This window comes from Wyeomyia smithii, chromosome 1 (assembly GCF_029784165.1).
Source record: "Wyeomyia smithii strain HCP4-BCI-WySm-NY-G18 chromosome 1, ASM2978416v1, whole genome shotgun sequence".
NCBI lineage: Eukaryota > Metazoa > Arthropoda > Insecta > Diptera > Culicidae > Wyeomyia > Wyeomyia smithii.
In genome coordinates this window covers 186747062-186757602 of record NC_073694.1, presented here as the reverse complement: position 1 = coordinate 186757602, position 10541 = coordinate 186747062, and the positions used below count along the sequence as shown (strand labels likewise).

The window sequence follows — 10541 nt, the reverse complement described above, 5'->3', positions numbered from 1 at the left end:
TGATGTTACAAACCGCAATACGGTTAGGGGTAAAATCGTTGCGTGTGTGAGAGCACTATCGGTGTTTACTAGCTGGATACGAAAATCAAATACGAATTGTGGAATAATTCGTCTAAAGAATATTAGAAAATGGTAAAACTGAACTGAAAGGCGTGGCCTATTTCGTAGCACCCTTCGGCTATAAAAGAGTGTTTCTGGGAAAACTAGCTACATTCATTAGTCGGAAGGTGAGCTGGATGGACCGTCCACAACGTTGACAGCAGTAGCAGCAGATATCAGCACTCACCAGTAACAGAGGATAGCAGCGGGTTGCGCCTGTGGTTGCCTTCAAATTAAACAAATCACTTGCCCTGTGGTTGGTCACCACGTCTCAGGTCTCTGCCAGGCTGAACGCCAACGCGAGCGATCGGGTCAGATTTTTGCCGTACATCAGCCGGCACTTCCTCTAATGGAAAAGTTGGATCATTTTGTTCAGAAGAATATTACTGTCGGTTAAATTACAGAGATGCGATTGCATTATATCCGATATGGAATTGAGCAATTGTTTTTTTGAGGACAAATAAAACACTTAATTTGAAAAGTTAATAGCTTCGGGTACCAGTAGCAGTATTGTAACAGCCTCAGCGGTAGGTGCAGCCGGTACTCCCCTGAGGCCGATACTGTTGAAATCTTTTCATTACTATTTCCTTATTTTCTTCCTATGAAGAATCTTTTACTATTGTTGTTTTTTCTTTCTGATATTACTTCTTTACTTTTTTATTCTTCCGTTTACTTCTCCATTATTATTTTCACATTTTTTTATCCCCATGCTTTTTTCCTCTATTATATTCTTTATTATTGTCTCTTTTTTGGCTCCGCTTTTCCATCTCCAGCTTTTTTCTCTATTTCTTTCAAATGCTTTCACTTTTCCGGTTTTTCTTTCGCTTTATATTTCCTCTTCTTTTTTCGTTTCGTACTCTCCTTATATTTTTGAGATCACTTCGATGTTTTACTTTTTCCACCAACGTTTATTTGACGCGGCAAAATTCAATTCAATGTTCAACGGAGCCATTCATAAGTGAGGTTTTTTAAATTGTGTATATGAAAATAGGTCGTTATTTTTGTTTTTCTGTAAGTCTGAGGGAATAAAAGGTCTATAACACGTAGCAAGTACCTTCTCTAGAAGTGACACTACAGAAAAAGAAAAAAAAGAAAAGTGTAAACAGCAAGAATCGTTCGGAAAATGCCACACATGATCAAAATTACTGGTCGCAATGGGGTCCATACAGAAAAGAAGTTTGGGGCCGTTTTTCCTTCTTCTTCAACTTCTATTTCGCTGTTACTAATTCAATTTTTCCTTATTTGTTGTTCTTTGGCTGGTTTTTTTAAAGAAGGTATCAATCATACTTCTAACACCTTTTTTGTATTTTCTACATTTTTACTATTGTTCTAATTTTTTCTATGTCTTTATTTATTTTCGATTCTCATTAACTTCGTTTTCTCCATTTAATTTTCTTTTTACATTGTGTTTTCCCTTTTAACATTTTTTCTTTATTCCTTGTCTTTCTGTTAATTTCTAACTCTTGGTTTTCCATTTTCACATATTTTTCATTTTTTACCTACTGATTTCTTATGGTTCTCCACTGACCTGTGTTTTCCCATTTTGTTTTCATTATTCGTTGTTTTTTGCTGCTTTTTTAAGAATAATAAGAGTCATCCTTCCATGCCTATTTTTTTATTTTCTACATTTCTACTATTGGTGTTTCTACATTATTTTCTTTTTACTTTCTTTATTATTCTGTTTGCTTCCCCATTGTTATTTTCGCGATTTTTAAACCTGATGCTCTTTTCCTCTAATATTTTTTTAATTATTTTTTCCATCTTTCGCTCCGCCTTTTCTCTGTTTTTTTTTCTGCTGTTTCCTTTATATTCTTCCACTTTCACGTCTTATTTCGCTGTGTTACATTCTTATTGACTTTTTTTCTCAATCATTTTCTTTTTACGTATTTTGTATTCTTTTGATGTCTTTCTTCCCTTTTTCGTGTGTACCTTGTGCTTTTGAGGCTGTCAAAATGGACAAAATTTGACGATGTTGCATGGGTTTATCCATCTATTCCACGATGTCCAGATTTTTTTTCCTGCAGGAGCCTATGACCACTGCTACCATTAGTTAGATATATTGTGGTATACTCCGCGTTAATTTTTATGCACTGTCAGTTCTTTCCATCACTATGGGTATCAGTGATAGTCGCACCCAGACTTTGCATTTCACCCCAAGAAGGTATGACTTCTTTGCTGGAGTTCCTTACCTTCATTAGTTCAGCAGACCATATCTCGTTAGGCGTGAGGTTACCTTTTCCAAGAATACGCAGTCTTTGCTGAATTAATGCGCTGCATTGGCACAGTAAGTGTTCCGAGGTTTCTACTTCAGAATTACAGAAACGACATAAGTCATCTGTCAGTTAACCTAATTTTTCAAGGTGATACTTACTCGGGCAGTGCCCAGTAAGTAGGTACTCAGATCAGCTTTACTCATACTGAGTAGGTTCCGTGTGATTCTTTTACATGGTGTAATGAATAGTTTAGATTGTCTTGCTTTGGAATAAGCCTTCCAGTTGGCATCAATCATCATTGATTCCCAGCCTCTTAGCTCAGATTTCAAACAGGATGAAGATACCCCACAGAATGGCTCCGGCCCGACGAAAGCAGTTGAAGAACCAATTCTCGCTAAGAGATCGGCTTTTTCATTTCCTTCTTTACCAAAGTGACCAGGCACCCAGTATAGATTGACAACGTTTGTTACAGTTAGTTGTCGTAGGGATTGAATACAATCCCATACCAACTTCGACTGACATGTGTATGCTTTTAAAGCATTGAGAGCTGCTTGACTATCTGAGAAAATGCAGATATTGGCATACCTATATTTCCTAGCCAAGCAAATACTTGTGCATGTTAGAATAGCATTTATTTCCGCTTGAAAAACTGTGGGCCACTGCCCCATTGGAATTGATATATTGATTTCTGGTCCAGTGACCCCAGCGCCCGTAGACTCGCCCATTTTAGAGCCATCTGTATAAAAAATGACTGATCCTGGACGAACCTTAGGACCTCCTTCATCCCATTCGGTGCGATTGGATTCAATCACTTTGAAAGGAACGCTGAAGTAAGTCTTAGAGTCCATTCGATCTTCATTCATGGTTACTAAGGTGTTCAGTTGGAAATTTTTGAGGATTCGTAAATGTCCCTGTAGATCTCATTCCTGAAAGAATTTAACACGTTTTAGCCTAAGAGCACCTTTTTCGGCTTCAAGTTGTACATACTTATGTAAGGGTAGAAGATATAAAAGAGCTTCTAAGGCTTTGGATGGTGCACTGGCCATTGCTCCTGTTGTTGATAAGCATGCCAGACGTTGTAGTTTATCTAACTTTTTCTGAGCTGATAATTGTGAAGTTTTAGGCCACCACACTAGCGAGGCATAAGTTACTCTGGGTCTCACTATTGCCGAGTATATCCAGTGAATCATCCTCGGCTTGAGTCCCCATTTTTTGCCAAATGTATTGCTGCAAGCCCAAAGAGCGTTGTTTGCTCTTGAGATCGCATACTCTAGATGGTCGTTCCAGTTGAGCTTGTGGTCAAGCATAACACCTAGGTACTTGGTTCGCTTGGATAGCACCAACTGTGTGTCTCCCAACTTAAGAGTTGCAATATTATACTTTCTATTTCTTGTAAATAGGATAATGACTGTTTTAGAAGGATTGACGCTTAGTCCTTCCAGGTTACACCATTTAAGTGTGTAGTTTAAGGCGTATTGCATTCTATTGGAAATAGTAGATCCGCATTTACCCCTAACTAAAATAGTAATATCATCAGCGAAACCGATGATTTCGTATCCTAGGTTCGTTAAGTTGTTAAGAAGATCATCGACAACAAGAGACCACAATAAGGGAGATAAAACCCCTCCTTGTGGGCAACCCCTTGTTGGTTTTGTCGTTAAAGTTGATCTTCCTAAATTGGCTGTTATCAACCGGTTTGATAACATAGCGATAGTCCAATTCAAGATGCACATGTCAAAACCACGTTTTTTTATAGCATTTTTTGTAGATTCGTGAGAAGCATTGTCAAATGCTCCCTCAATATCAAGAAAGGCTGTCAGTGAGATTTCTTTAGCCTCAAAAGACTTCTCTACTTTTGAAACCAGCGTGTGGAGTGCTGTTCAGTTGATTCACCAGTTTGATAGGCAAACCGAAATTTGTTTAATGGTCTACTTTTTAAGTAGGATTATTTGATGTGTAGATCAATGATTTTTTCCATCATTTTCAAAATGACAGAAGTTAGACTGATTGGTCTATATGCTTTGGGACTCGTCCTATCACGTTTTCCAGCCTTAGGAATAAATATGACGCGGACTTCTCGCCATTTACTCGGAATGTAGCTTAGTGTCATGCTAGCCCTGAACATCTCCACCATACAGGGGACTATAATATCCTTGCTTTTTTGTAAAAACACTGGATAAATCCCATCTGGCCCCGGCGATTTAAAGGGCTTTAAGGAATCCACTGCCCATTCAACTCTTGACGTCGTGAATATTACACTGGCTAATTCTTGAGCTTTAACCTTGTCGTGAATTGAGCTAGGTTGAGCCATATAGAAGTCCTGTGCATTTTCGGAAGTCAATTGAGTCGAGCCTGGGAAGTGTGTATCCATCATGACACTAAGTGTTTCCTGAGAGTCTGTTGTGAACTGACCGTTTTCGTTCTTTAAGCGGCCAAGTCCATTTGTGTGATCTGTAGAGAGGGCTTTATGGAGTCTAGCTACAACAGGCAAGTTTTCAACTTGCTCACATGTACGCTTCCAGTCCCTTCTCTTTGATTTCCGAATCTCTCGATTGTATTCTGTTAGACAGCTTTTATATTCTGTCCAATTTCCGGTAGTTTTAGCTTCGTTGAAAAGCCTCCTTGACGATTTTCTTAGCTTTTCAAGTTTCTTGTTCCACCAAGATACGTTCTTACTAGAAGTTTTCCGTTTCACCGGGCAACTTTCTTCGAAGGAATCTATTATATTAGTTAGAAAATATGAGGAAACAGATTCGAGTTGCTCAGTGGAAGAGATTCCCACTGACAGCAAAATCTTGTTTGAGAGTGTGGAATAGTAGCTATCCCAATTAGTTTTTCTAGGATCTCTGAATTTTTCGGACATGAGCTCCCCAGAAACATAGTTGAACATAATTTGTTTGTGGTCCGACAATGATTGTTCTTCTGACACGTGCCAGTTCACAATCATTCCAGATAGTTTAGCGCTACAAAGTGTTAGATCAAGAACCTCTTGTCTAATTCTACGACCGTTAGTGCCCACTCAAGTTGCAGACTGTTGATCACCGAGCGATTCAGGATTCTCCATGCATCGGTGTTCAAGTTTTCATTTTGGCTCTCGATAAGCGCTTCAATGGTGTTGTTGTCGTATTTGGAGCTTTTTGGAAAAACAACGACAAGAATATCTTTCTTTGGAATGTTACTTTCGTCAACGGCGACGAGCTCCGCACCATCCCAAGGAAGTAAGGTAGGGACAGTCTTAATCAACCACTCAGATGTTTGCCTATCGAGACAGTTGATTATCATGAACCCTGGTTTATAAGTGCAATTAGCAAACTTTGGCTTCAATTGCTCCTTACGTTGAAGTACTACAGCACCAAAAATAGCCTCTTCGACGAGGTTTTGTTGATCACTGTACGAGAGTTGCTTGGGTATTGCAGGATTTACGGCACTATTCTGGCTCTTTTGCAGCTCAGAAGTGGAACCTCTTGCAACATCTAGTCTTTGGTTCACAGAAACTGAACCGTTGCGACACAATGCAACTTTACCCACCCAATCCGTCCCAGTTTTGCCCGAGTCCTTGATTCGCTTTGGATAAGGTTTACCGTCACCGGATCCACTCAAGTCCAATGCATTACTAGGTCGTTTGACCGAGTTTACTGAATTAGCAGGAAGATGCTTCGCTAGAACCTTTTCACGGGCTGTAGGTTTATCGTAGCCGCGTTGAATCAGCTTACTAATGCGTTTTCTCATTCCTCCATTCAGTTTAATCGGTTTTTTGATGTTCGGTGTTGTCGACTCACCGACCACCGGAAGATTTTCTACAGGGGTAGAAATGGCGTCACATACTCCTTGACTACAGTTTTTGATGCTGACATTGATTCCAACATCCTCGTCACTCAAAACGTCGTCTAGGGCAACATGATCAGGAATATTGAGAATCGACGACGAACACGAAGCAACATCATCCAGCGATTTGCTGTGTAGGCCATCGTCCATCGGATTTTCATCAATTTCCATGTTTGTGGATGACTCCATTCAATTTACGAACTGTAGAAAGAAAGTTAATATGATTGCAAGAAAAAAGAGAGAAGAAGATAGAGAAGAAAAGAAGAAAGAGAGAGGAGAAAAAAGAAAGAGTTTTTTGTAAATTTTTTAATTATTTTTTTTTTTATTTTAACTTTATTAATTTATTATTATTATTATTCTTATTATTTTTTTCCTTCTTTTTCCCTTTCTTCATGCGTGCTCATTTTGTCAAGATCATAACTTTAATTTCTAACACGCAAAGAAATAGAAAAAAAAGTGTAACTTAAATTTGTAATTTAAAATAATATGGTTGTTTATAAAACAACATCGCAACACTGCCAGAGTATATCGATATCGATATCGTGTGCAAGATATGTTGCACGCGATAACGATTGCATGCAAGATCGATTTTCGACCGCTGTGAAACGTTAGCGTTTTCGACAAATGTCAGTTTGCTTGTGTGATCGCACATCTGCTTCTCATCACTATGCGGGACATACAATCACAATTTGCGTGGCACACAGAACTTATAATTTACCTTCTCCTTTCGTATTGATCACTGTAGTACACGAAAATCACTTGTGCGAACACTCGTTGATGCCATTTATTTATTTCACTTAGAAATTAAGTACAAAATCACGAGCTGTAAAAAGCACAACCGAAGGCTATAAGCAGGGTTGCCAGGTTGTCCAGATACCCAAAGTAGCATAACTTTGTTGAGGCGAAAAGTTCCCTTAGTGTTGCAATGCACTCCCAGACTAGTCTAGGCACACATGTGGCAGACTTTAATGCCAGCAGTGCAACCTGGCTGTCTGGAAAGATCTACCACCTGACCATAGCAGTGAAGAGAGAACTTCTTCTTAAGGACACCCTTTTACTACCTCAACTGTGACAGAATTATCTCCCAATGCAGCTGTGATCTTCCTGCTCGAAAGCATTGCTTGAAGCCAGCTCATTGTAAAGCATTTTATTTGCACAAAATAAAATCCGTACCAAAAATAGCAAATATTTGCTTCGTATAATACCTGCTTAATATTATCGACTCCTTTATTTTGTAGAGTCGAGTGAATTGATGCAAAGGACGTGTTATCGAAAGCTTCCTCAATGTCTAGAAAACCGCAGAATGCTGTTTCTTTATATTTCAGTGTTTGCTCGATTTTCGTCACTAGGCAATGCAAAGCTGTTTATATAGATTTGCCCTGTTGATAGGCATATTGATGCTTAGGCAAGGGTAAATCTTCAGAAACTCGCTGCGGATTTAGTTATCCGTAATTTTCTCAATAAACTTGAGAAGCGTTGACGTCCGACTTATAGGTCTGAAAGCCTTTGGCAATGTTTTGACTTTTTTGCCCGGTACCACTTTAACATGCTGCCAGCTGATCGGGATGTGCCCTGGCTCGAAAAAGGTTGATCAGTTTGAACATGATGACTCCGTCCGATTTTTGCACGAAGATTGGTAGAATACCATCCGATCCTGGGGACTTCATAGGCTCAGGAGAGCTTAGCGACGAGCAAGCACTGCGGAGTCACGTGACTTCATGCGTCTTGATCCGAGGCTTTATTGCTCTTTAACGTTCGACTCGGTGGTCACTGTCGAGCCAGGAAAGTGAGTATTCATAAGAACATCCAGCGTTTTTTTGGTAGTGACAGTCATACTTTCGTTTCCACTTTTTAAATGCCCGAGACCATCGCTTTTTGCAGTCGCGCAGCCTCAGGCAGAGTCTGAATGTCCTCGCAGAATTGGACTTTGGATCTCCTTTTGGCTTTCCGTAGTTCGACGATATATATTTTATAAGCCTCCCAGTTGGACGTGATTTTGGCCCTGCTGAACAAGCATCTAGCTTTCGACGAAGGTTACCAAGAGTTTCGTTCTACCAGGGCACATCACGACAGACTTTTCGTTTCGTCACTCGCTGCGATATCTAGTTCAACTGGAGTTCGAACATTTATATGGCAGGATGTCCTTGAGCAAACCAGATGTTCCTTGAAGCAGTTCCAGTTGTGTTTCTTAGGATTCCTAAAATGTTCTCTTCTAAGAGGAGTAGCCTCGATGTTAAATCTGATACATCTATGGTCTGATAAACTAGGTTCATCAGAAACATGCCAGTTTTTGACCTTCTCTGCTATCGCCATCTTACATAGAGTGAGATCTAGGACCTTTTTTCTATAAGTTGTTTTGTTCCCTACATTGCATTGCCTACATTAACGTAGTTAGAAGTAAGGTATTTAAGCAGGTACTCGCCTCGTGTGTTCACATCCGAGCTTTCCCATACTGTGTGATGCGCTGAACTTCCACCGCAATGGGCCAATGGCAATGTAATGGGAACAAATTTAATATTTCTGTTCAACAGAATTGCAGTCCTAGGGTTTGACGCTTGGCTGCAATAGATCAACTTACCGTTTGGGTTGGCCAAGCCAAGGATCCTGGTATCGTGGACTCATCGTGACGCGATGGATAGCTGATCTTGGGTGAACCTCCGGCAAAGAAAACTAGAAGCGCTCTTTGCATGGTGGAGGTTCACCTGCACGCAGCGTATGCTGCTTACTTCAAGTGAACGACGCGTTCTTCATAAGAACTTGTGGAGTTTCGATTGGCAAACGGTTGCCATCGGCGGTGACGCTGGGCTGGGCTCTCTGCGCACCATCAGCAGCAGGCTCCTGTTGCAGCAGACAGCCGGCGACAGAAGTACGACTTCCACGTTTTGGCGGATTGAGGCTCTAAGAGTTGCGACTGCTCAGATGCTCACGCTTACTCCTCTTTCGATTTTTCGGCGGAACTTTCTTTGCTGCCGCTGGTTTGCAACGTGCAGGTGGTAGCGGTGTACTCCCCGAAGGAGTCTCCGAGCGTACCTTTCCTGTCTTTGTAACAGAGCCCTTCGCACCTGTGTTCGAAAACTTTCTGCGAACCTTTTGCATGCGTGCTTTGCCGTACTTAAAGTACAACAGGAAACTTTGTGCCGCTATTTGGTTCGCAGACTGTTGGTCCAGCTCCACCATCAGTTCGACGATCTTTCCAGTGACGTCACGATGGCATACTCGCCATGCGCGTGTGGAGGAAACGTCGTTTTGGTTTTGGAGTAGACGGGGAGTTCTCTCGTTCGTGGTGTCCACACTGTCCTGAAAGTACCCGACGAACCGTAGTGCCTTTGGCAGGTCCTTCGTATGAAATACACGAAAGTGTGCCCCCATTCAACGATTTGGGAGAAGACGCCGTAGTCTGCAGCCATTTGACTGTGTCGCTATCGGCACAATCAAGTTGTAAGAGGCCGTTTTTTAGTCGGCAGTTCCTGAACTTGAGTCTGATGGCGGATGGTTCCTGATCCGCAAAATCCGGAAAAAATTTTAAATTCCAATTTCTATCTAAAGAATAAACAGTTCTTCGTCAGGGTTGGAAACGTACAAAGGTAATAAATCCATATTTTCATAGCACGTCTCAAAATTAACCTTTTTTGTAGTGGACCACTAGTCAGATTAACTAAATTTCTTCTACTGTGTTAAATCGAACTAACACAAGAAATCAATTTTCATAGACTTCGTATCACTAAACAACACTGATAAAACGAACAAGTAAACAGTCACCAGTGGCCTGGTTTCTGCGAGTACTACCGTATTATCATAAAAGCTGTTCCACATCACGGAAAAAAATTTAATCTGGCGGGTGGTCTACTATAGGAAAGGAGTCCACTGTATGTTTATTTATCCCACTTTTCAAATGTCTGTCTAGAATCAGTTAAGCGAAATTTCAAAAATTACAAAATAAAAGCCACACAACATTAATTTCATTCTCTTAAGTTGAAACAGATATTGAGTGTCATGTCTGCGAAAAAAATGATATTGTCTAGAAACATGTTGAATATATTTGATCTGCAGTATCTACAGCCTCGAAAACCCTCGAGTTTTAACAGAAATTGAGTTAATCTGGCTGTTGGTGGTCCACTGAACGACGTGGTTAAACCAAGGTTCGAAGCTCTACCTCGAAGCACAGCCGGTGGTTGTCAACTTGTTCAAAAATGCGTTTTGTCGATTGAAAGGCAGCAAAAATTAGGAACACTTTATATGAAATAAATGTTGAATAAAATGATTTTTGATGGAATTTTTTTGTAAATCCCTAGAGTTTTCGCATAAATTGAGTTAATATTGCAAATGGATCAGCCTAGTCCGTTGGAAGGCTAAATTGTAACATTCCTAAAAAAATGTTGACCCATTGGTGAATGACGGCTTCTC

At 40.4% G+C, this 10541-nt stretch overlaps 1 protein-coding gene across 1 annotated transcript; it reads right to left on the bottom strand.

The window, feature by feature from the left end:
- Positions 1-9035: 9035 nt before the first annotated feature.
- LOC129717400 (uncharacterized) lies at positions 9036-9506 on the bottom strand. The gene has a single exon (XM_055667286.1). It carries the CDS (start codon positions 9504-9506, stop codon positions 9036-9038), a length of 471 nt encoding a protein of 156 aa, XP_055523261.1.
- Between the last annotated feature and the right edge of the window lie 1035 nt (positions 9507-10541).

What these genes read in the sequence shown, in the direction of transcription:
- LOC129717400 (XM_055667286.1), bottom strand. Translation starts at nt 9,506, where the DNA reads ATGGGGGCACACTTTCGTGTATTTCATACGAAGGACCTGCCAAAGGCA.